Consider the following 26,895-nt stretch of genomic DNA (forward strand, 5'->3'; position numbering starts at 1 on the left):
TTTCCCCATAGCCCTGTAAATTTTTTCCCTTCATGTATTTACCTAATTCCCTTTTGAAAATTACAATTGATTCTGCTTCCACCATCTTTTCAGGCAGTGTATGCCAGATCATAATAACTTGCTTCTTGAAAGTTTCCATGTGGCTTTTCACCTCCATCAAGGCATTAAATAAATCGGGGATACCCAACATAGGGAAAATTGTTCACAGATTATTGAAGGAAGCAATCTGGACTGGTTGAATGGCCTTATCTCATTCCATGCAAAAGTATATCGACACCTAAGAAATTTTTAGGAGCGACATTTACGATCGGCAAGAGTAAGAAAAAAAAAGGGACTCGCACTTACATCATGCTACATCGAGTCTCTCAAATGTCTCACAGCACTTCACACAAAAATCAATTACGTTTCAAATGCAGTGCTGTTATCTAGGCAAGCATAGTAATTTAAGGAACAGGAGTAGGCCATTCAGCCCCTCGGGCCTGTTACGCCATCCAATTAGATCATGGCTGATCTGCACCTCAACTCCATTTACCCACCTTGGTTCCAAATCCCTTGATACCCTTATCTAACAAAAATCCGTATCTCGGGTCTTGAAAGTTTCAATTGTCCCCCAGCATCCACAGCCTTTTGTGGTTGGTGGGGGGGGGTGGAGAAAAGAGAAAGAGTTCCAAATATCTACTATCCTTCGTGTGAAATAGCCCTTCTTGACTTTGCTTCTGAATGGTCTAGCTCTAATTTTAAGATTATGCCCCCCTGTCCTTGATTCCCTCACAAGGAAATAGTTACTCTCTATCTACCGTATTAAATCCTCTTAATAATTAACACACCTCAATTAGTTCTCCCCTTAACCTTCTAAACTCAAGGGAATACACGCCACGATTATGCAACCTGACGTCATAATTCAACCCTCGAAGCCCCAGTATCATTCTGGTGAATCTGCACTGCACCCCCTCCAAGGCCAATATGTCCTTTCTGAAGTGCGGTGCCCAAAACTGAATGCAGTATCTCCAGATGGGGTCTGACCAATGCTCCGTACAACTGAAGCATCACTTCCTCCCCATTGTAATCCAGCCCCCATTCTGTGCGTGACAATCCCACCGATAGTAACAAGGTGAATGATCAGATAATCTGATTGAGGGAAGAATGTCGGCCAGGTCACCGGGAGACATGTCGTAGGATCTTTATCGTCCATCTGAAGCACCGAAACAGGCAGACAAGGCCTCACTTTAACATCTCACCCGAAGTACAGCACCTTCAGCAATGCAGCACTCCCTCTGTGCTGCACTAGATATCAGATCATCGAGTAGAATGGGCCTATACTTTCTGGGGTTTAGAAGAATGAGAGGTGATCTCATTTAAACATAAGATTCTAAGAGGGCTTGACAGGGTAGGTGCTGAGAGGATGTTTCCCCTGGCTGGAGAGTCTAGAACTAGGGGTCATAGTCTCAAGATAAGGGATCGGCCATTTAGGACCGAGATGGAGGAATTTATTCACTCAGAGGGTTGTGAATCTTTGGAATTATCTACCCCAGAGGGCTGCAGATGCTCAGTCATTGAGTATATTCAAGATTGAGATCGATGGATATTTGGACACTAAGGGAACCAAGGGATATGGGGATAGGGAGGGAAAGTGGACTTGAGGTAGAAGATCAGCCATGATCTTATTGAACGGTGGAGCAGGGTCGACGGGCCGTTTGGCCTACTCTTGCTCCTACTTCTTATGTTCTTAGATCATGTGCTCAGGTCCTAGAGTGGGGCTTAAACCCACAACCTTCTGGCTCAAAGGTGAGAGCATGACCATGCTGACCCACATGCGGAACAGGCTCGAGGGGCTGAATGGCCTACTCCTGTTCCTATGTTCCAATTCTGTGCACACTATTTAGACTGGCAAGCATCACAATTTTGAACCAAAATGAGCAATTTTAGTTTGAAAGTTTTCTTAAATGAAAAGCAGAGTAATTCTTGGCAAAGCAGAAACTACAGTACATTTAGAATAAATCACAGCACTTTGTGTTCATATAGTACTTGCTTTGGTGCACTGTGTACACATGCTACTTGCAAGATCATATACTGATACCGCACACTGATACCTAATTAGCAGAGGTGAAATGCTTGGGCTACACTCAGCACCGTCAGCATGCGACCTATGGAGTCACTTGGAGGGGAGTCTTTCAGTGGGTTTTGAGGTCCCTTTTGCGGGGATCATTAAGCTGCTCAAAGAACGGGGGTCTCGTCAAATGAACCAGTAAAAGGGCACGGTTTGTCTGGCATTTTCCCAACGCAAACACTGACCATTGAGATTGTCATAGTTGTTGTCCAATCCGTTATCCAATAGCAATATGTGGCTAATTGGGAATACAGATGTGGCTAATTGCATTTTTGACTAGTAAATGAAAATTGAGTAATAGAAACCGTCGCTGGGCATGCGACCGCAATATTCATTCTTACGCCGAATGCATGTGTACTTTAGCCTTTTTGTGTGATTGTTTGTAAAATGGTCAGACAAAAAGCAGAGTGTTCAAGTGTTTGCCAGAATTCTAAACTTTGGTGAAAGAAAAAGTCTGCACTGTTTCGCATTGAGTGGTGGTAGAAGTTTGTTAATCAAATACACACGTCAATTTACCCGTAATGTGTGTAAGGTGTTTTCTGCTACAATTGGTGCACGTGGCTAAAACAGTGTCACCGTAGGCATACCTGAGGCTAGTCTGCGATTTCTATTACCCAACATTGCCGTATATCTCCATTTTATTTCGGATACGATTGTGACACTTGATGAAACCTGAACCCAGGCTCACCTTTCACATTAGCCTAGCTGTTCTCAATCCGTACCAGGCCCAGCCCACTGTTATTACTCAAGTGGATGGTCGGGGAGGCAGCAACAAGTTTCGTAATTTAATCTCTCCTGAGTTTTAGCTAATGCCATAAATCACCAGAGCAGAACTCGAGTACAGTGACTTACAAATACTCTGCTTCCAACAGCTGCTGTACAGGCTGTTGGGAGTGTTCAAGCTGTGACAGGTTAAGGTATCTGCTGGAGATGTGAAGGTCTATGATGTGACTTTCTTCGGACTGCTTAAATTTAGTAACAAAAGCTCCTCCTCTGATGGGATAAAGTTCTGCGGATGGTCAAGAGGCCGTTTAGCTACACAGTCGAATCATAGAATCTTACAGCACAGAAAGGGGCCATTCGGCCCTTTGTGCCTGGGCCGGCTCTTTGAAAGAGCAATCCAATTAGTCCTACTCCCCTGCTCTTTCCCCATAGCCCTGCAAATGTTTCCTTTTCAAGTATTTATCCAATTCCCATTTTGAAAGTTACTGTTGAATCTGCTTCCACCATCCTTTCGGGCAATGAATTCCTGATCATAACAACTCGCTGCGTATAAAAATTTATCCTCATCTCCCCTCTGGTTCTTTTGCCAGGACTGCTGTAGTATCACAGGATATTCAACTGGGGAGGGTGTCAGGCACACTTTCCAGTTGGGATCAATGGATAACAATCAGGAGGAGCAACCGATTGTCCCCTCACTATCTAAGAGGCCAGTTCCGGTGACCAATTACTCATCCGACTGAGAGCTAACACAGCACAGACTGGGCGCAAATTGGCTGCTGCATTTCCCTATGTTACAATAGTGACTAATCTTAAAGTTCTTCATTGATTGTAAAGTGCTTTGGGACGTTCGGAGGAAAGATGCTTTATAAATGCAAGTTCTCTCTTTCCCTTTCTGGGTAGGAAAAATGTTTCTACAAAAGTGGCCATGGGATCTTTTACGTCCACAAGAGAGGGCAGATGGGGCCCCCGTTTAATGTCTCATCCTACAGAAAAGTCTCCTTTTCATTAATGGAACAAAATTTCTCCTCGACAATTGGGCTGTAGGTGAATGGGGCCGGTGGTGGTGCTATCACAGGCCACAGGAGGGATATAAGGAAGGAATCTACTGTGTGTGCAGCAGTCAGACGTTTACAGGCCTGACGACGTGCAGTGACAGGCCGAATGCAATAGGCTGGCTCGGCCTCGGCCTCCCCCCCCCCCCCCGATGAATTAGTGAAAGAAATCGCATTAAACTGCACTGGCTACAATCACACATGAAGTTTATTGCTACCATTACTCAAAGACAGCAGTTTGAAAGCCTTATCTCTCCACCAGCAGATTTCCTCCAAGGGCCATAAAGCAAACACTTAGTCCATTTGCATCATCCATGTGGTGACATAACACAGGCTGCCATTAACCCTAGGCTGATAAGATTATCAAAATACTTTCCTCATTGCTCACATTTTATTACTTTTGCAACTTTATTCATCCAACACCCCTTGGGGTTGCCAACCCTCCAGGATCGGCCTGGAGTCTCCAGGAATTAAAGATTAATCTCCAGGACACTGCTGCGAGCAACACCCAGGGAGAAAAATCATTGGGGCATTAAAAAGAAATTGTACGTTGGTTGCATTTTCTTGGAGCACTTTTATTTATTAATTGCAACAATATCAGAGATGGGAAAATCGGCTGTTTGACTGACGGTCAAGAATCATCCAATCGAACAACAAAGAGTCGGGGGGGGTGTGGGAAGGTGGTGCGTCACAAGGGTGGACGCGTTGGGTGACCAACAGCAGGAGTGTGGGGGGCAGGGCGGTTGAAGGCCAGAGATCATGTGATGAAAACTCCAGGAATAAGTCCAACCAGAGCTGGCAACCCTACACCACCCCACAATTTCAAATGTACTTTCTACCCCTGCTTTAGTGCTCCATGCTGCTCGCCAGCAGCGAAGCTGTGGGCTTGATTTCAACGACCCGCCTGGATAACCGAGTCAGAATGATACCGGGGCTTAGAGGGTTAAATTATGAGGACAGGTTGCATAAACTTGGCTTGTAATCCCCTAAGTATAGGACATTGAGGGGTGATCTGATTGAGGCGTTTAAAATGTTAAAAAGGATCCAATAGGGTGGATACGGAGAAACTATTTCCTCTGATGAGGGAATCAAGAACAAGGGGACATAATCTTACAATTAGAACTAGGCCATTCAGGCGAGAAATCAGGAAGCACTTTTTCACATAAAGGGTAGTGGAAATCTGGAATGCTCTTCCCCACAAAAGGCTGTGGATGCTGGGGGTCAATCAGAGCTTTCAAGACTGAGATCAATAGATTTTTGTCAGGTAAGGGTATCAAGGGATATGGAGCTAAGGCAGGAAAATGAAGTCGAGGTGCAGATCAGCCATGATCTAAGTGAATGGCGGAACAGGTTCGAGGGGCTGAATGGCCTGCTCCTCTTCCAATGTTGGGGATTTGCTCCTCCCTTGGGAGATAAGTACCTGGTCATCACTCAGCAACAGCATCTTGGCTGAGATGAGCAACTCACTACAAGGATATAAATCTTAATATCCTGTGGAACCGCAGTACCCCCGCAGCACTGCTACCAGCAACACACAACATAAAACTTGTGAATGCTAACATATATATTCTTCTGGAGGGAGCGGGGGTTGTAATTTTATTACCCTCAAAAGGAATAGAATTTTTGGTAGATATAAGCGCCTTGGGACGTTTTCACAATGTTAAAGTTGCTATATAAATGCAAGTTGCTGTTGTTGTAGATCTGCACTAATATAGGTACTTTACAATGATGCTGCAGATACTGAACATATTATTTATTGTAAACAATTTTACAACACCAAGTTATAGTCCAGCAATTTTATTTTAAATTCACAAGCTTTCGGAGATTTCCTCCTTCCTCAGGCAAAAACATTTGCCTGAGGAAGGAGGAAATCTCCGAAAGCTTGTGAATTTAAAATAAAATTGCTGGACTATAACTTGGTGTTGTAAAATTGTTTACAATTGTCAACCCCAGTCCATCACCGGCATCTCCACATCATATTATTTATTGGGGGAGATTGTGTTCATTTCTTAGTAGAGATGGGGGGAGGCCATTCAACCCCTCCAGCGCATCCTTCCATAGAAGCCTACGGTCCCCCACTCCCGATCACAGGATCTAACTGCCCTTGAATGATTCCAAAGGTTTTGCTCCCATTCTCCTACCTGGACCCCATTCCAGGTACTGATTACTATGTGAGTGTGTGTGAAGAAGTGTTTGCTGCCATCAGTCCAGAACTTGCTTTTTATCAGTTTGTACCCAAGTCTCTTGTCCTGCAGTTGTGGTTTAATTTGAAACAGTACACGGGATTAACTCTTTCTATTCCACTTAGTACTTTATAAACCTCTACGATTCTTTCTCATTCAACTTCTTTCAAGGGCAAAGGGCAAGATTTTCTGAATAACTCTGAAACTAGGGACCAGGCGACTGGCCATTCTCCACATTGCTTCCAGCACTCACTGAAGGGACAAAATGGAACGGGGATTGGGAGGTGCAGCGGGTTAGCACACCTCAAGTTCAAATTCACTGACAGCATCCCCTCTGAAATGGCTGTGAAGATCCTTGAGGCGGTCTCAATCCAGTGCTTAACAGGCACGAGGCCACCACACAAAGCTGCTGCACTGAGACCAAGATGGCAATCAATTGAAAATTTCAACCCCTCATGCCCCAAGGGTGGCTGGTATGGGAAGTATAACATTATAAACTGCTGTTCTTCTGAGGTTGGAATCAAGGTACATTAGAAGTGCTTGATGGGACAGTGCAGAGGGAGCTTTACTCTGTATCTAACCCGTGCTGTACCTGCCCTGGGAGTGTTTGATGGGACAGTGCAGAGGGAGCTTTACTCTGTATCTAACCCGTGCTGTACCTGCCCTGGGAGTGTTTGATGGGACAGTGCAGAGGGAGCTTTACTCTGTATCTAACCCGTGCTGTACCTGCCCTGGGAGTGTTTGATGGGGCAGTGTACAGGGAGCTTCACTGTGTGTTTCTAATCTGGGATGATTTGCAGGACAAGGCACGATAATTGTGGAAAAGTATTCCAATTCCCAGAACTGAAATCCCTCACTTTGATGAATGCAGGAATTAAACTGTCCCCTGGGCCATCTGGGGTTTCTCAAATAAAATAGATTTCTTCATGTTTGACAAAGATACTCACTCCACTCTCTAAGGTATACAACCTTATGAAGCGTTTGTTTTCCACCCAGCAGTCACTATGGCATAGAACTGAATTTTCAGCAACTCAGCAGGCCTGAAAACTCCCCGTCCTTATCCACCTTCCAGTCACCACATACGAAGGCCATAACATCAATTATTTTCTTAACACGTTTCGAATGGATCGATTGCAAAAACAAGATTAGTAATCAGTGAACTACTCCATTTGCCTTGTAGTTGATGTTTAAAATCAATAGATTTTAAACTTATGTTTTAGAACCAATCAGGCCTGGGTATGTACATTCAGAAATAAAACCAGACAATTCAACCAACTAAATGTGCATCACAAACAAAGTGCTGGATTAAAGTTCTAATCCAGGACTTCAGCTCATAATCTGGGCTGACTGCACCTCCGACAGTGCTGTCCTTTGGATGAGACATTCAATGAGGGGATTTGATGGAGTAAATAGGGAGAAACTGTTTCCACTAGCAGGAGGGTCAGTAATCAGAGGACACAGATTTAAGATAATTGGCAAAAAAGAGATGAGATGAGGAGAATTTCTTTTTACACAGCGAGTTGTTATGATCTGGAATACACTGCCTGAAAGGGCAGTGGAAGAATAGTAACTTTCAAAAGGGAATTGGATAAATACTTGAAAAGGGGAATAATTTGCAGGGCTGTGGGGAAAGAGCAGGGGGGAGTGGAACTAATTGGAGAGCTCTTTCAAAGAGCCGTCACAGGCACCATGGGCCAAATGGCCTCCTTCTGTGCGATATGATTCTATGAACAGGAGCTCCATTCGCCACTTCAGATTGCTCCCTATTTGAACAGCAGGCTATCATTCTTCTACTAACACCAGGAAAACAGATTAACTGGTCATTCATCTAAAACAGCTGAGCGTATTTGTTTACTCAACAGTCACTCTATTTCAAATTCATCTACTGTACAGGACGGGCTTTGAGAGGTGAGAAGGTGCTTTGTAAATGCAAACTCTTAAGTCTTTTATTCACAGAATAATTTCTTTTTCAAAAAAAAAAGTCAACAATAATTGTTGAGAAAAAGTAGTCAACTCACGAGATCAGGTAAAGAGCCCCAATAGACCAACAATGCCAACTTTTAAGTATAATGGCACAAAATTGTCATGACAGGTCACTTTAAAAGTCTAAGGGCCCGATATTAGGAGGGAGGTGGGTTGGCAGCCGCGGGGTGGGGGTGGGGGGGGGGGTTGTTGACTGGGCACGTGGGTCTATTTCATACTCACCCTCTCGTGCATCTCTTTCACGGTCAGCCTCACCCCATCTGCCACGACCTGTGCTGCAGCCACAGGGCATGCATCACATATGTGTAATAGGAAGTGTAAGGCAAACATTTCGTGAGCATGAAGGGGATGCACAAGAGTGTTTTAGAGGGTTTGCCATGGTTTGTACTTATATTTGATTTCTGATCAACTCACATTACATATTATATTGTCATCACTACTGCCACGTCTTGGCCATTCTTGACTGGCTTGTGCAATAATGCCCTTTCATGAGTTTCTCCATGAACACCCTTGATGCCACCCATTGGGTCACCCTACAGTGGGTGTATGTGTAGTTGCACGACTACTTTCTGCAGGTGCCTGTTGCGCAACACTGTGTTGTGTAGCTCCACGTGGCGGAGGTGGACGGCATGCCTGGCAAGGCTGGTGATGTTGCTCGTCCTCCAATGGAGTGATGAATGCAGCAATGGACCCCTCCCCCACCCCGCCATCCTGACAGTGTGAGTGTGAGGGGGTCAGCAAAGTAAGTAACTGTTATGGACAGCAGAGTTTAGGGTATGATTTAATAATTTGGAGCGTGGAGACAACGGTGTGGCAGGCAAAACTTTGTCTGAGTGACAGTGTGCCCTGCTGCAATGAATGAGGGTTTACCCCGCACCTGCCACTGGCTGCTGGCTGCAACATGTCTGTTTAAACCGGGAGTGTTTCCCCCAGCATGGGAAACGTGCTCTGGGTAGTCCAAAATCCAAATCCTCCTAAAATCTCCAACTAATGAGGTCTGTAAACGACCTCAAGTACCCAGATAATGATCTTAAGTGGGATCCCGCCGGCTTTGATTGCCGCATGCGGGGGCTGCGCACGCACCGATTAGCGTCATTGGGGAACCCGGAAGTGGGCGGGTTGGAGCCGGGCTCTGGACCCGCTCCGGGAATCCCCAATTTTAGGAGGCCCCCCCCCCCACCACGAATGCATCCGCTCGGCCATCCGAAAATTGACCCCTACGTGTGTGGTAGGCAGTAAAATACTTTATTAATATATAGAAATATGTAGAAAAGCATACAGAGGCACTGGAGAAGGTGCAAAAAGCATTTACAAGGAGGATACCAGAACTGAGAGGTTATACCTATCAGGAAAGACTGAACAGGCTGGGGCTCTTTTCTCTAGTAAAGAGAAGGCCAAGGGGTGACCTGATACAGGTCTTTAAAATTAGGAAGGAGAAGATATTTCCACTTGTGGGGAGTCCAAAACTAGGGGCCATAAATATAAGATAGTCAATAATAAATCCAATAAAGCAATCAGGAGAAACCTCATTACTCAGAGTCGTGAGAATGTGGAACTCACTACAAGGAGTAGCTGAGGCAAATAGCACAGATGCATTTAAGGGGAAGCTATATAAGTACATGAGGGAGAAAGAAAGAAATAGAAGGATATGCTGATGGGGTTAGATGAAGTAGGGAGGGAGGAGGCTCGTGTGGGGCATAAAAGCTGCACAGACCAGTTGGGCCGAAAGGCCTGTTTCTGTGCTGTAAATTCTATGTAAACACAAAGCAGTTACAACTCAGAAACAGGCCATTTTGCCCAACCAGTCCATGTCAGCGTTTAACCTCCATGCAAGCAAATAATTCCAGTCACATTTCCCCTCCCTGTTCCTGTCTTCCTTCATCAATCTATCCAAACTAATCTTGAATGTTGAGATAGTTTCTGTCTCAAGCACCAACCCTGGAAGTGAATTGCACAGCCTCACAAACTCTCTGCATGAAGAAATTTCTCCTGCCCTCTGTTGTAAATCTCTCACATTTAATCTGGTCTTTTTGGCCCCTCGTTCTTAACCCCTCACTCCTCCGTACGGTGTCAAACTTTCTAAACCACAACCCCATCCTCTCTCTCTCTCGCCCTCTCCTCATGCTGCCCAAGGTCGCGCTATGAATTTATCATAGAAAGGTTACAGCACAGAAGGAGTCCATTCGGCCCATCAAGTCCGTGCCGGCTCTATGCAAGAGCAATCCAGCTAGTCCAACTCCCCCGCCCTTTCCCCGTAGCCCTGCACATTTTTTCCTTTCAAGTACTTATCCGGTTCCCTTTTGAAGGCCATGATTGAATCTGCCTCCACCACCCCCTCGGGCAGTGCATTCCAGATCCTAACCACTCGATGTGTAAAAAAGATTTTCCTCATGTCACATTTGGTTCTTTTGCCAATCACCTTAAATCTATGTCCTCTGGTCCTTGACCCTTCCGCCAATGGGAACAGTTTCTCTCTATCTACTCTGTCTAGACCCTTCATGATTTTGAATACCTCTATCAAATCTCCTCGCAACCTTCTCTGTTCCAAGGGGAACAATCCCAGCTTCTCCAGTCTATCCACATAAACAAAGTCCCTCATCCCTGGAATCAGTAAATCTCTTCTGCAGCCTTTCTAAGGCCTTCACATCTTTCCTAAAGTGCGGTGCCCAGGACTGGACACAATATTCCAGTTGTGGCCGAACCAGTGTTTTATAAAAGGTTCATTATGACTTCCATACTTTTGTACTCTCTGCCTCTAATTATAAAGCCCAGGATCCCCTATGCTTTCCAAACTGCTTTCTCAACCTGCCCTGCCACCTTCAATGATTTGTGCACATAAACCCCCAGGTCTCTCTGTTCCTGTACCCCTTTTAGAATTGTGCCCTCTAGTTTACATTGCCTCTCCTCGTTCTTCCTACCAAAATGTATCACTTCGCATTTTTCTGCGTTAAATTTCATCTGCCACGTGTCCGCCCATGCCACCAGCCTGTCAATATCCTCTTGAAGTCTATCACTATCCTCCTCACTGTTTACTACCCTTCCAAGTTTTGTGTCATCTGCAAATTTTGAAATTGTGCCCTGTACACCCAAGTCCAAGTCATTAATATATAATCAAGAAAAGCAGTGATCCCAGCATCAACCCCTGGGGAACACCACTGTACACCTCCCTCCAGTCCAAAAAACAACCATTCACCACTACTCTGTTTCCTGTCCCTTAGCCAATTCTATATCCGGCTTTGTCGGGTTTGACGGCCTCCCTCTGATTAAACCCGTGTCGCAAGAAGTGACCGGCCGGCAGACACTCAAACGGAGCACGGATTGTAAACTGCCTGGTTCAATTCTGAGCTTTAACAGAGGAGGAGGACACTGCAATCCCAGGATCCAATGTAACCTTTAGAAAAGAACATTAGTGAGCTTCCTGTATTAACTCCAAGTCTCTGATGTCCTGTTTGAATAAATGTCTTATATTAATTAAAAACAGAGACGGCTGTGGAATAAAGCTGGGCGATAATTTAAGAAAATGGCTATTTATTCCCACTCCCCCCTCCAACTAAAATAAATGTCACCCTCTTTACATCCCACACCCACCCAGAATAATATGCCTCATTTCATCTGTCTGGGGATGCCCGGCCCTGTGCCAATGACACCCTGCAAAGGGTCGATTGGAGATACGACCTTGGTTGACTCACCCCCGCCTCCCCCAGTCAGCCCACCCAAGATGGGAAACTCACTAGCAAGGGGTGTCGGCGGGGTTGACGACTAGTGCGAACCTTTGTCCTAAACTCTGCCGCGAGATTTAGATATGCCGCAGGGTATGTAAATATTTGCAAGCAGGCGAAGAAGACAAGAGCATTAATCAAAATGTCATTACATAGAGGACAATAGGTATCTCGGTGAATTACAAGTCAGTAATCCAATTGAGTGGTTTATATAATCTTATAAACCTCCCGAGCAGACATATTGCAGTTTATATTTGCTGTCTCCACACGGACATTGAGTCACTGCTTTAATATTCACCGAGAGTCACTTGCCAGCAGGGTTTGTAATGTACAGGATCGTGAATTTTATTTTATTTACAATTCTTTGCTTATTGTGTGAGTTTTCTTTAAAAAAATTATTTAGAGCAGAGAAGGTTAGGGGAGATTCTATAGAGGTGTTCAAAATTATGAAGGATTTTTTGATAGAGTAAATAAGGAGAAACTGTTTCCAGTGGCAGGAGGGTCGGTAACCAGAGGACACAGATTTAAGGTAATCGGCAAAAGAACCAGAGGGAAGATGAGGAGAATTTTTTTTTTAAAAAGTGAGTTGTAATGATCTGGAATGCCCTGCCTGACAAGGCGGTGGAAACAGATTCAATAATAACTTTCAAAGGGGACTTGGATAGATTCTTGAAAAAGGAAAAATTTGGGGAAAGAGCAGGCGGTGTGGAACTAACCGGATAGCTCTTTCAAAGAGCCAGCATTGGTACGATGGGCCGAATAGCTCCGTCTGTGCTGAATGATTACTGAATATAAAAATAGGGGAAATAGAGGATCCCACACTTTCTCAGTACAGCATTCACACTAGACTACAAATTGTATTGCATTTGCAGATGCACAACACATCTTCAGAAATGTACCAAAGTGCTTCAGGTGCAACGAATTACTTTGAGAAGCAGTCACTGTTACGTATGTGTTTGCAGCAGCTACCTTGCGCACAGCAAGATCCCACAAACAGCAACGTCCAGTTTGTCTGCGGTGTTGTGAGGGAGGAATGTTGGTCAGGACAATGGGTGGGGGGGGGGGGGGAACATCCTGCTTTTTTCTCCCCCCAAACGGTAAAATGGGGATCTTTAACCTGAACAGGCAAACAGGGCTGCAGTTTAATGTTCGATTCAAAGTTTGGCACCTGGAATGGTTCAGCACTCCCTCACTGTGGCTTAGGTCCTGGAGCTGGAACCCACAACTTGACTTTGTGTGAAGAGTGCTGCCAACTGAGCTACGATGAACATCTTACATAGTACGGCGCATTGGAGTGGGAATACTCATTGGACGAGTCAGGGTCCAAACGTGGCAGGAGGCATGGGCTGAGGCTTGATGGTCATTACATTTGGGTGGTAAATACAACAACAACAACAACAACTTGCATTTATATAGCACCTTTTAACGTAGTAAAACATCCCAAGGCGCCTCAAAGGAGCATTAACAGACACAATTTGACACCAAGCCACATGAGGAGATATTAGGAGAGGTGACCAAAAGCTTGGTCAAAGGGGTAGGTTTTAAGAAGCGCCTTAAAGGAGAAGAGAGACGGAGAGGTTCAGAAAGAGAATTCCAGAGCTAAGGGCTTAGACGGCTGAAGGCACGGCCACCAATGGTGGGATGAAGGAATCGGGGATGCACAAGAGGCCAGAATTGGAGAAACTCAGAGATCTCGGAGGGTTGTAGGGCCGGAGGTGGTTACAGAGATAGGGGGGGGCGAGGCCATGGAGGGATTTGAGAATTTTAAATTTGAGGCATTGCCGGATCGGCAGCAAACGTAGGTCAGCAAGCACGGGGTGATGGATGAACAGACCCTACGAGTGGTCCCTCAGCTTAGGTAGACAGAGGGTGCTAAGGCCTCCACGGCTATTGGATAGTCTTGGGCTTCCTGCAGCTGAGTGGGTTTGAAGAGGGTCTATGAGGATTGCTGATACATGTCTACCTGGAAGGGTCATGCTTCCTGGTACCCTCTCAGCTCTATGTGGAGCCCATGCATCATTTGCTCAGATCTGATAAACATACCACATTTCCTGTAGGGTTTGCCAGGTTGCACCACAGCAGGGTGGGGGAAATGCACCTCTTCCCCATTAGCAAGAGTTATGCAAACTTAAAGACCTCGCCCACAACCTTTGGTTACAAGTGGAGGTGAGTCATACCCAGCCAACACACCCTCTCCATCTCCTTCATACATATGGATCCCCTGAGCCAGCAGGAGCCTGGAAAACTCTACACTGCTGCTAATCTGAGACACAGGAACATAAGAAACAGGAGTAGGCTATTCAGCCTCTCGGGCCAGCTCCATCATTGAATTAAATCATGGCTGATTTAAGCCTCCATCAAGCAGCCCACTCCCCAGTGTAGTGCAGTGGCGACTCTTTCTCTCTTCCCCACTAAGTCCTGCTCTCCATCGTTCTCCTTCCGGCACACCCTCACCGCTTCCCACACTTCCTTTTCTTCCCCCTCCCGCTTGCTTTCCAGCCGGCTCTGGCCTCCGCTCAGCAGGTCCCCTGGTAGCTTTTTGATCCAATGTCCTGAAGGAATCACGAGCGGTTCCATCGAGCGTGCTGCACTTCTGCCGCCTCTGCTCGCATCCACCATCGCTTTGTTTTGTCCGAAATCAGAACTCATCATCATTTCCTACTCTAACTCACTCTCTCATGGGACTTCAAAACGGTGGAGCTCCTCACCTTCTTCGATCTTTCCTTTCTTCCACAATCACAGCACATTAAATCACTACGTTCCTAGTTTACTTCACATTCTCTTTTCAACCTTGATGGTCTCCTGAACTGTAGGCCTTGGTCCTCCATCTTGGTTTCTCAAGTTCACAAAGTGGTGCATTCTGTAATGCAAAAGTATAAATCTCCCGAATAGATCATAGAATCTTACAGCACAGAAGGAGGCCAATTCGGCTCTTCGTGCCTGTGCCGGCTCTTTGAAAGAGCAATCCAATTAGTCTCACTCTCCAGCTCTTTCTCGCAATAGTACACTGTGCAGCACAGCAGTTTTTATTATATCAATGGTTTCACTGAGATACAATACTACTTTATAGCAACTCACGCTTGACAGAGAGCACTGGTGACTATATAACAAGCACCTTTAACATTGAAAAACATCCCCAGGCACTTCACAGAGGAGCAATCAAAAAATGAACACCGAGCCAAAGGAGGAGATATCAGGATGGGGTGACCAAAAGAGGGTGGGTTTTAAGGAGAATCTTAAAAAGGAGGAGAGGGAGTTGGAGAGGTTTACAGAGGGAATTCCAGAGTGCGGACCCTAGTTGGCTGAAGGAACAGCAGCCAATGGTGGGCTGGGTGGTGGGGGATGCACAAGGCCAGAGTCAGAGGAATGTAGAATTTGGGAGGAGGGAGAAGGGGAATTTCATAGAGATAACACCCCGGTACATATTTTATATAATAATATGTTGAGTTATACTCATGCACACCACAAAAGTGCTGGCAGTAGCAGGGCTTAGGCAGTAACAGGCATCCTGTGGCCTTGCTCATGGTAAGTCAGAAGATGCGCTGTTTTAAAAACCATTATTCCGCGTACATAGGAATTGCTAGACGGAAAAAAGAACAAGGTCCATCTACTTTGCCTTCTACCATCCCGGTAGTCACATGATACAACGATAACGGAGTTGTTGACTAATCATGGCAATAAATCTCTATACAACTGATCTACAACATAACATGAGACGAGGAAAACCCCCAGTGGTGGAGGGCTTTGGGAACCGTAGGTCCAAAGTCACCTGTTCCTCCCAAGCACGTTACGCGTACCAAGCCATGTAATGGACAATGTATTATTCAGCTGCTAAAGCATAGGGATAAGTTCCTCTCAGGCTATAAGGCGCAATTGTTTTGCATTCTTGAAGTGAATGATGGGGTCAATCAGTGGCCAGACTAGAATTCTTTCTTTTAAAAAAAGACAACAGGAAGGCCCTTCAACGTAGTGGCAGTGGAAAATAAACTTTATTTTAAATTTATTTAAGCTTTATTTCACAGGGAACACGGTAGCCTAGAGCAGTTAAAAAAAATTTTAATTTCCAAGTAAAATTTACCTGCAGCATTACCTAGAATAACAACCAGGAAGATGGACCTTACCAGCAGTGCCACTGAAAGGCCAATTATAAGGGGTCTGTACCTTACAGCTTAAAACCAAATCACAGGTGTGACGCAAACGTTGACACCCAGTCACGGTGGAAATTGCGTGAACAGTGTGACTGCGACCAAAACAATTTGAGCGTTAATGGAAGTGTTACACAGAAGGAACTGTGAGTGGATGCAAAACCTTTCATATATAAACAGATAAATACTAGACATACCATGAATTTCTGAGGCTATTAATAATCCATGCTAAATAAAGTTCTAGTCTCCTGGTACTTTCAGAAGCGGCAATGAGTATTCTTAAACCAACATGATTAATAAAACACACTTTGATCCATTTCATCGTGCACATTATGAACTTATCAGAATAAATTGGCTGATTTAAGTTTTTTTTTTACTCATTCATGGGATGTGGGCGTCGCTGGCGAGGCCGGCATTTATTGCCCATCCCTAATTGCCCTTGAGAGGGTGGTGGTGAGCCGCCTTCTTGAACCACTGCAGTCCGTGACCCTGATATTGAGTGCCTGATATTAAGCATTGAAAGATGATTGCTACTGTTATAGGAGCCGAGAAGCTTTATGTAGAGTAAATGTTGTATCTATTCACGAGAGAGGGTGGGATATTTGTGGCATAGTAGCACAGCAGCTTTCCTATTGGGAGGGACTTGGAAGAATCTACCTATATTGTTCAGTTTTCCGTCTGTGTGTGATGGGGTCCTGTAGAGTCGCTTCAGATCACAGAACCAGAGAGAATTGTCCCTTCGACCAACCTCAACACACTATAATCTACTTATAGAGCAGCTAGCTATGCTGGGTAAGTGTCTTTCAGGCCAGGCCTCAGAGGGCCATGGGAGGGGGGGGGGAAGGGAAATAGTGGGAAGGGAAGAATAGAGTGCAGAAGGAAAGAGAGAATAGAGGGAAGAGGGGAATAGGAAGCTAGGGAAGGAGGACAGAGAGAATAGGGAGTGGGATAAGAGGAATGGCAATGCTGACAATGGGAGAGAGGTGACAGGTCAGCAAGAGGGAGGGAACGATACAGGCGTTGAAGGGGGTTTCAAAGCGCAGTAAGCACTTTAAAGAACAAACTGCTGACCCCTGTAATGCCTTGAAAGCCATCCTATTGTCCTGGCTAGATCTCTGCCCTACTGGTGCCCTGCGACCATGGACGGCTCCATTCCCCACCCGTCCTTCCTCCCATCAGATAATGCGGCCTGCAGCTTGCTACCCTGTCACAGGAACATAGGAACATAAGAACAGGAGTAGGCCATTCAGCCCCTCATGCCTGCTCCACCATTTGATAAGATCATGGCTGATCTGTGATCTAACTCCATATACCTGCCTTTGGCCCATATCCCTTAATATCACTGGTTGCCAAAAAGCTATCTATCTCACATTTAAATTTAGCAATTGAGCTAGTATCAATTGCCGTTTGCGGAAGAGAGTTCCAAACTTCTACCACCCTTTGTGTGAAGAAATGTTTTCTAATCTCACTCCCGAAAGGTCTGGCTCTAATTTTTAGAATGTGCCCCCTACTCCTAAAATCCCCAACCAGCAGAAATAGTTTCTCTCTATCCACCCTATCTGCTCCTCTTAATATCTTATAAACTTCGATCAGATCACCCCTTAACCTTCGAAACTCCAGAGAATACAACCCCAATTTGTGTAATCTCTCCTCATAACTTAACCCCTGAAGTCCGGGTATCATTCTAGTAAACCTACGCTGCACTCCCTCCAAGGCCAATATGTCCTTCCGAAGGTGCGGTGCCCAGAACTGCTCACAGTACTCCAGGTGCGGTCTAACCAGGGTTTTGTATAGCTGCAGCATAACTTCTGCCCCCTTGTACTCCAGTCGTCTAGATATAAAGGCCAGCATTCCATTAGCCTTCTTGATTATTTTCTGCACCTGTTCATGACACTTCAATGATCTATGTACCTGAACCCCGAAGTCCCTTTGGACATCCACTGGTTTTAACTTTTTACCATTTAGAAAGTACCCTGTTCAATCCTTTTTTGATCCAAAGTGGATGACCTCACATTTGTCTACATTGAATTCCATTTGCCACAGTTTTGCCCATTCACCTAATCTATCAATATCGCTTTGTAATTTTATGTTTTCATCTACACTGCTTACAATGCCACCAATCTTTGTGTCATCGGCAAACTTAGATATGAGACTTTCTATGCCTTCATCTAAGTCGTTAATAAATATTGTGAACAATTAAGGCCCCAAGACAGATCCCTGCGGGACTCCACTGGTCACATCCTGCCAATGTGAATACTTACCCATTATCTCGACTCTCTGTCGCCTTTCGCTCAGCCAATTTCCTAACCAAGTCCGTACTTTTCCCTCGATTCCATGGGCTTCTATCTTAGCTAACAGTCACGTCACGCCATCCACCACTTCCCACATAAGAGGAAAAAGAGAAGCAAATCAGAAAAGAAAGGGAGAAAGGGAGGGGGGGGGAAAGAGAGAGAGGGGGGGAAATAACACAAAGACAACAGAGGGAACATTTGCTCCAACGTACTATGAGTGACACCACAGAATATCCGCTAATATTTTTTAAAAATCCGTCAGCAAGTGTAAGGCTCTTTCAGAGATCTGACGGCAACATAAACCACTCATGTATCACTCTACTGACGTACTACCACGTAATTCATTATGTGGTTAGTTGTTCGATTCTTGGAATGCACTGTGCCACACGAGTTACCAGTCTTGCCAGCTTGGCTCAGTTGGTAGCATGTTTGCCTCTGAGTCAGGCGGTGGTTGGATCAAGCAGAACTCCAGGACTTTAGCACATAATCTAGGCTGATACACTAGTTCAGCACCGAGGGAAGCATGGCATTGTCTGGGGTGATGAGATGTTAAACCGAGGACCCATTGGCCATTCTAATAGTTCGGCTGGATGTTAAATGAGAGAATTTGAAGAGCAGAGAGTTCTCCCGGTGTCCTGGCCAACATTCTTCCTTTAGCCAGCACCCACCAAAACACAAATCACTGCTGTAGGACTTTGCTGTGTGTAAACAGCAGCTTCGTTTGATTATATAACAACGGTGACTGCAATTCGAAGACTGCAAAGTGCTATGTGACGACCTGATAAAAGTGCTATATAAATGTAAGGCTGTATTTTCTTCTTTCATTGTGTGCATCCGATCACTATGCGTAACCTAGCAAAAGAAAAAGAAAGACTTGCATTTACACAGAGCCTTTCATGACCTCCAGGATGTCCCAAAGTGCTTTACAGCTAATGAAATACTTTAGAAATGCAGTCACTGTTGTGATGTAGGAAACACGGCAGCCAATTTGCGCACAGCAAGGTCCCACAAACAGCAATGTGATAATGACCAGATAATCTGTTTTAGTGATGTTGGTTGAGGGATAAATATTGGCAAGGACACTGGGGAGAACTCCCTGCTCTTCTTCTAAATAGTGTAATGCAATCTTTTACGTCCACCTGAGATAGCAAACGAGGCCTCAGTTTAACGTTCCATCTGAAAGACGTCACCTCCGACAACGCAGCATTCCCTCAGTACTGCACTGGAGCATCACCCTAGAATTTATATTATAGTCCCTAGAGTGGGACTTGAACCCACGACCTTCTGATACAGAGGCGAGAGTGCGACCCACTGAGCCACGGCATGAGTCCTGTAATGGAGCATGAGTTGAGCAATTGGATGAAGAAAGTCCAAATACCTGCCTCTACTCAGGCGGTGGGAGAGGAGGAGGAGGAAGACGAGGGGAGGAAGACTACCAGCATAAGCTGGGCTCAGAAAGGGTGAGAATAAGAGCGAGTGTCTGAGCCTGGGCTAAGGAAAGAAGAGTGCCTCCATGTCACTGTGACAAAGGTAGAAGTAATTTTAAAACAACTGCCTAAATTGCCTGTGGTGTCACCCACGGTCAGTTGATGAATATAAGATTTTTTTTTAATATAAAAAGGCAATGGAGTTGAGAGATTTCACAAACATGCTACACAGTGTCATCTCCTGGCCAAAGTCTGTGACTATATTGTTACAGATAATTGTTTACATACAGGGTTCCTGTTATAAATGTTCACATAGGCAGTTTCAATGTGGACATAAAAGCCTGTCCAAAAACTGAGATAACAGGAAGTTGGAGATAAAGTCCACACAAATGCAAGATTTTTAATAATATACAGATGTAACAATCTGTATATTAAATCAGATTTAGTAACAAAGACCAATACATATCCACAATAACTTTTAATTCCTCTGCAAGAAATGAGGGAAATCCCCCAAATCTTTGCCACAAACTTGCACTATAGAAACCATAATACCAAGTATAACTGCTGTTCAAGTTATGATAAATCCATACCCTTCTGCACTTTGTGTAACTACATGTCATAGACCTATATTCAAGGCTGTTTCCCAGTTGCCAACTTTTTTTTGGGCAGGGGGAAGGGCAGGGTTGGCAACTTTTTTCAAACTGTTGATCAGCTTCCGCTAGATTTTTGAGATTGTTTTCTTACAAGCATGTCCTTCATCAGAGCTACAACAATTTGCGTTTATATAGCACCTTTAACATAGTAAAACATCCCAAGGCGCTTAAACATGTGCATTATACGCTAATTTAGGATATCATATTTATCTAAAAAGTTATTACATTTATGTTTGAAACCAATAAAGGACTACAGGCTTTCTGCCAGATCCAACAGGTGCAGGAGGGACAGGACAGGTGGCTGTCAGACACATGCCATATCAGCAAAGGACACTAGGAGATAGGGAAGAGCTCTGTCATCTTCTAGACACTGATGTGACACTTCAAGCACATCAATTTTTTTAATATAAAAGGCAGACTTCTGGTCTCTCTATTCTAGAAATTTTCCACACAACCTGTTCAAAAATCCTGACCAAGACTAGATGGTTGGCAATCTTAAACCAATCTCCAAAAGCACAAATTCATTCTCCAGGTCTGCAGCAACAAAGTGGAATTGAGCATTTTAATGTTTTTTTGAAAAAGGCCAAAACAACACTAAGAGGGTGGTGCAAGCAGACTCAATAGTTTAAATTTTTTTTTAAAGGGAATGGGATAAATACTTGAAAAGAAAAAAATTACAGGGCTGTGGGGAGAGAGCGGGACTAATTGGATAGCTCTTTCAAAGAGCCATCACAGGCACGATGGGCCGAACGTGCTGTAAGATTCTATGATTACACAGCAAGTTCAACCATCCGCAACAGGAGAATGAAAGGTCTCATCCTTAACATTAGCCTGTCGTTTTGTTCCGTTGATAATAAAACTACATATCTCCAACGTTTTCAGTCTCTGCAGTTTAGAATCATAGAATCTTACAGCACAGAAGGCGGCCATTGAGCCTGTGTCACCTCTTTAAAAGAGCCGTCCAATTAGTTTCACTCCTGTGCTCTTTTCCCCCTCGCTCTGCAATATTCTCCCCTTCAAGTATTTATCCAATTCCCCTTTGAAAGTTACTTCCATCAACCCTTTCAGGCTATGCAATCCAGATCATAATAACTCACTGCGTAAAAAAACTTTCTCCTCATCTCACCTCTGGCTCTTTTGCCAATTACCTTAATTGGTAACCTTTTTTTTAAAAAAAAAATACTTTTTTAAAATGGAATACAAGCACTATCTAAATTCAAGTGTTTAATTGCAGATTCTCAGCACACAGTTAGTTTATTTTTTATATATAAAAATAGTGATGCAGCCCTTCAGGGCAATATGTCGCCTTACTTGAGGAACTAACACTTACGAGTGCAGGTAGATGGTGACCTTTTCTTCTTTTTTCTTCTCCTCCTCCTCCTCGCTCCAGTCGTTGGTCTGGACCCGCTGGTAACGCGCCCCGGAGGCCCAACTCATCGCCGCGGGTGGTACCTCGGGGCGAGGGCCCTCTCAGCCCCTTCCCTGGGCGGGGGGAAAGGGGGGAATCTCCGCCCCTAACTTCTCCCGTCCTCTTTCGGGTCGTTTCTTCCCTCGAACTTACCAAACTTTCAGGCAGCCGGCGCCATGGAACCGGTTCGACAGGTGACACAGGGCAACACCTGTACCAGAGGGCGGCGGGAGGACAAGTCGCCCGGTAACCTGGATACCGCATTAACCCCCGGCCCCGTAACCTGGATATCAAATAACCCCCCGCCCCGTAACCTGGATACCGCATTAACCCCCGGCCCCGTAACCTGGATATCAAATAACCCCCCGCCCCGTAACCTGGATACTGCATTAACCCCCCGCCCCGTAACCTGGATACCGTATTAACCCCCCCGCCCCGTAACCTGGATATCAAACAACCCCCGCCCCGTAACCTGGATACCGCATTAACCCCGGCCCCGTAACCTGGATATCAAATAACCCCGCCCCGTAACCTGGATACTGCATTAACCCCCGGCCCGTAACCGGGATACTGCATTAACCCCCGGCCCCATAACCTGGATACCGCATTAACCCCCGCCCCGTAACCTGGATACCGCATGACCCCCCCCCGCCCCGCCACCTTGATACTGCCCCGCCCCGTAACCTGGATACCGCCCCGCCCACATACACCTCGAGCAACAAGAGCACACCAGCCCAGGCCTGTCAGATTGCTGATGGAAACAGACCCATCACCGACCATGTGTGGTTTATTAGGGAGCGACAGTGCAACTCGTTTTGTTTTTCCAGATGAATGTTTTTTTTCACTTGTCTTGCTCTTGAAAAATGAACTACCAAATAATTGTTTAAATGTCTTTCATAGTTACTATGCATACATCTCATTCCAAACCAGTTATTTCTGCAGCATGAGTAAATAACCCTAGCTCGATCGTTTCAGTAGGTTTTCAAATTATAACAGGAGGTTTGATTTTTCTCAAGAAAATCAAATTTCCTGATGGTGTAGATTTGGCACTGCCTCGGAATGCAACCAGGAGTGGCCTCCCAGCTCAACCATAGTTGTCCCAATATTGTACACCCATGGTAACATGAACACCCACTCATCAGGAGTCAGGGAGCTGCCATCTCTCAATACGAAAGAAAGACTTGCATTTATATAACCTCAGGACGTCCCAAAGCGCTTTACAGCCAATTTAAAGTGTAGTCACTGTTGTAACGCAGGAAACGTGACAGCCAATTTGCGCACAGCAAGGCCCCGCAAACAGCGATGTTATCGTGACCAGACAATTTGTTTTAGTGATGTTCGTTGAGGGACAACTCAGCAGGGAAAACTCCCCTGCTCTTCGAGATAGTGCCATGGAATCTTTTACATCCTGAGAGGGCAGGCGTCTAATCCGAAAGACGGCGCCTCTGACGGTGCAGCACTCGCTCAGTACTGCACTAGAGTTAGAGTTCCCAATCCTCCCAGAATGACCGGGATTTTCCCAGAATCAGGCGTTCCTATCCCTGGTGCTGGGATTTAAATTTCCACCGCAGTGCGCCCACACGTACAACACCCACTTATATAAAGCACTGTAAATAATTACTGTTCACCTGGCATTGGGAGTCAGAACGAGGGTATATTGCATTCATTTTAAACAGAATAATTTCCCAGCCTTTTCCACAGAGCATGTCACCGGCCTCCGCTCAGAGAGTGATGTCACCGGCCTCCGCTCAGAGAGTGATGTCACCGGCCTCCGCTCAGAGAGTGATGTCACCGGCCTCCGCTCAGAGAGTGATGTCACCGGCCTCCGCTCAGAGAGTGATGTCACCGGCCTCCGCTCAGAGAGTGATGTCACCGGCCTCCGCTCAGAGAGTGATGTCACAGGCCTCCGCTCAGAGAGTGATGTCACCGGCCTCCGCTCAGAGAGTGATGTCACAGGCCTCCGCTCAGAGAGTGATGTCACCGGCCTCCGCTCAGAGAGTGATGTCACCGGCCTCCGCTCAGAGAGTGATGTCACCGGCTGCTGCTCAGAGAGTGATGTCACCGGCCTCCGCTCAGAGAGTGATGTCACCGGCCTCCGCTCAGAGAGTGATGTCACCGGCCTCCGCTCAGAGAGTGATGTCACCGGCCTCCGCTCAGAGAGTGATGTCACCGGCTGCTGCTCAGAGAGTGATGTCACCGGCCTCCGCTCAGAGAGTGAAGTCACCGGCCTCCGCTCAGAGAGTGATGTCACCGGCTGCTGCTCAGAGAGTGATGTCACCGGCCTCCGCTCAGAGAGTGAAGTTACAGGCCTCCGCTCAGAGAGTGAAGTCACCGGCCTCCGCTCAGAGAGTGATGTCACCGGCCTCCGCTCAGAGAGTGATGTCACCGGCCGCTGCTCAGAGAGTGATGTCACCGGCTGCTGCTCAGAGAGTGATGTCACCGGCCTCCGCTCAGAGAGTGATGTCACCGGCCTCCGCTCAGAGAGTGATGTCACCGGCCTCCGCTCAGAGAGTGAAGTCACCGGCCTCCGCTCAGAGAGTGATGTCACCGGCTGCTGCTCAGAGAGTGATGTCACCGGCCTCCGCTCAGAGAGTGAAGTCACAGGCCTCCGCTCAGAGAGTGAAGTCACCGGCCTCCGCTCAGAGAGTGATGTCACCGGCTGCTGCTCAGAGAGTGATGTCACCGGCTGCTGCTCAGAGAGTGATGTCACTGGCCTCCGCTCAGAGAGTGATGTCACTGGCCTCCGCTCAGAGAGTGATGTCACCGGCCTCCGCTCAGAGAGTGATGTCACCGGCCTCCGCTCAGAGAGTGAAGTCACCTGCCTCCGATCAGAGAGTGATGTCACCGGCCTCCGCTCAGAGAGTGAAGTCACCGGCCTCCGATCAGAGAGTGATGTCACCGGCCTCCGCTCAGAGAGTGAAGTCACCTGCCTCCGATCAGAGAGTGATGTCACCGGCCTCCGCTCAGAGAGTGATGTCACCGGCCTCTGCTCAGAGAGTGATGTCACCGGCTGCTGCTCAGAGAGTGAAGTCACCGGCCTCCGCTCAGAGAGTGAAGTCACCTGCCTCCGATCAGAGAGTGATGTCACCGGCTGCTGCTCAGAGAGTGATGTCACCAGCCTCCAATCAGAGAGTGAAGTCACCGGCCTCCGCTCAAAGAGTGATGTCACCGGCCGCTGCTCAGAGAATGATGTCACCGGCTGCTGCTCAGAGAGTGATGTCACCGGCCTCTGCTCAGAGAGTGATGTCACCGGCCTCCGCTCAGAGAGTGATGTCACCGGCCGCTGCTCAGAGAGTGATGTCACCGGCCGCTGCTCAGAGAGTGATGTCACCGGCCGCTGCTCAGAGAGTGATGTCACCGGCCGCTGCTCAGAGAGTGATGTCACCGGCTGCTGCTCAGAGAGTGATGTCACCGGCTGCTGCTCAGAGAGTGATGTCACCGGCCTCCGCTCAGAGAGTGATGTCACCGGCTGCTGCTCAGAGAGTGATGTCACCGGCTGCTGCTCAGAGAGTGATGTCACCGGCTGCTGCTCAGAGAGTGATGTCACCGGCTGCTGCTCAGAGAGTGATGTCACCGGCTGCTGCTCAGATAGAGAAGTTACCGGCCTCCGCCCGGAGAATGATGTCACTGGCCTTCTCTCAGTGAGTGATGTCACCAGCCTCCGCTCAGAGAGTGATGTCACCGGCCTTTTTTTTTATTCGTTCACGGGATGTGGGCATCGCTGGCGAGGCCGGCATTTATTGCCCATCCCTAATTGCCCTCGAGAAGGTGGTGGTGAGCCGCCTTCTTGAACCGCTGCAGTCCGTGTGGTGACGGTTCTCCCACAGTGCTGTTAGGAAGGGAGTTCCAGGATTTTGACCCAGTGACGATGAAGGAACGGCGATATATTTCCAAGTCGGGATGGTGTGTGACTTGGAGGGGAACGTGCAGGTGGTGTTGTTCCCATGTGCCTGCTGCTCTTGTCCTTCTAGGTGGTAGAGGTCGCGGGTTTGGGAGGTGCTGTCGAAGAAGCCTTGGCGAGTTGCTGCAGTGCATCCTGTGGATGGTACACACTGCAGCCACAGTGCGCCGGTGGTGAAGGGAGTGAATGTTTAGGGTGATGGATGGGGTGCCAATCAAGCGGGCTGCTTTATCTTGGATGGTGTCGAGCTTCTTGAGTGTTGTTGGAGCTGCACTCATCCAGGCAAGTGGAGAGTATTCCATCACACTCCTGACTTGTGCCTTGTAGATGGTGGAAAGGCTTTGGGGAGTCAGGAGGTGAGTCACTCGCCGCAGAACACCCAGCCTCTGACCTGCTCTCGTAGCCACAGTATTTATATGGCTGGTCCAGTTCAGTTTCTGGTCAATGGTGACCCCCAGGATGTTGATGGTGGGGGATTCGGCGATGGTAATGCCGTTGAATGTCAAGGGGAGGTGGTTAGACTTTCTCTTGTTGGAGATGGTCATTGCCTGGCACTTATCTGGCGCGAATGTTACTTGCCACTTATGAGCCCAAGCCTGGATGTTGTCCAGGTCTTGCTGCATGCGGGCTCGGACTGCTTCATTATCTGAGGGGTTGCGAATGGAACTGAACACAGTGCAGTCATCAGCGAACATCCCCATTTCTGACCTTATGATGGAGGGAAGGTCATTGATGAAGCAGCTGAAGATGGTTGGGCCTAGGACACTGCCCTGAGGAACTCCTGCAGCAATGCCCTGGGGCTGAGATGATTGGCCTCCAACAACCACTACCATCTTCCTTTGTGCTCGGTATGACTCCAGCCACTGGAGAGTTTTCCCCCTGATTCCCATTGACTTCAATTTTATGAGGGCTCCTTGGTGCCACACTCGGTCAAATGCTGCCTTGATGTCAAGGGCAGTCACTCTCACCTCACCTCTGGAATTCAGCTCTTTTGTCCATGTTTGGACCAAGGCTGTAATGAGGTCTGGAGCCGAGTGGTCCTGGCGGAACCCAAACTGAGCATCGGTGAGCAGGTTATTGGTGAGTAAGTGCCGCTTGATCGCACTGTCGACGACACCTTCCATCACTTTGCTGATGATTGAGAGTAGACTGATGGGGCGGTAATTGGCCGGATTGGATTTGTCCTGCTTTTTGTGGACAGGACATACCTGGGCAATTTTCCACATTGTCGGGTAGATGCCAGTGTTGTAGCTGTACTGGAACAGCTTGGCTAGAGGCGCAGCTAGTTCTGGAGCACAAGTCT

General features: G+C 46.8%; 2 protein-coding genes across 5 annotated transcripts in view; both read right to left on the reverse strand.

The window, feature by feature from the left end:
* Window positions 1–21,983, reverse strand: part of si:ch73-337l15.2 (glutathione hydrolase 6) — a 53,235-nt gene extending 31,252 nt beyond the window's left edge. Inside the window, exons 1-2 of one of the 3 annotated variants that reach the window (XM_067982399.1) lie at window positions 21,614–21,699; window positions 18,174–18,290 (exon numbers count right to left, since the gene is read on the reverse strand). Coding sequence is in view for 2 of the 3 variants with exons in the window: in XM_067982398.1 (XP_067838499.1) it covers window positions 21,614–21,720 (107 nt within the window). In the remaining variant the exon portion in view is untranslated. Of the gene's footprint in view, window positions 1–18,173; window positions 18,291–21,613 lie in introns of all 3 variants that reach the window. The other 2 variants (XM_067982398.1, XM_067982397.1) reach the window with 2 other exon arrangements.
* Window positions 1–26,895, reverse strand: part of LOC137320706 (polymeric immunoglobulin receptor-like) — a 788,493-nt gene that overhangs the window by 547,571 nt on the left and 214,027 nt on the right. The window lies entirely within an intron of this gene.

The sequence above is a fragment of the Heptranchias perlo genome, chromosome 4 (assembly GCF_035084215.1).
Source record: "Heptranchias perlo isolate sHepPer1 chromosome 4, sHepPer1.hap1, whole genome shotgun sequence".
Taxonomy (NCBI): Eukaryota; Metazoa; Chordata; class Chondrichthyes; order Hexanchiformes; family Hexanchidae; genus Heptranchias; species Heptranchias perlo.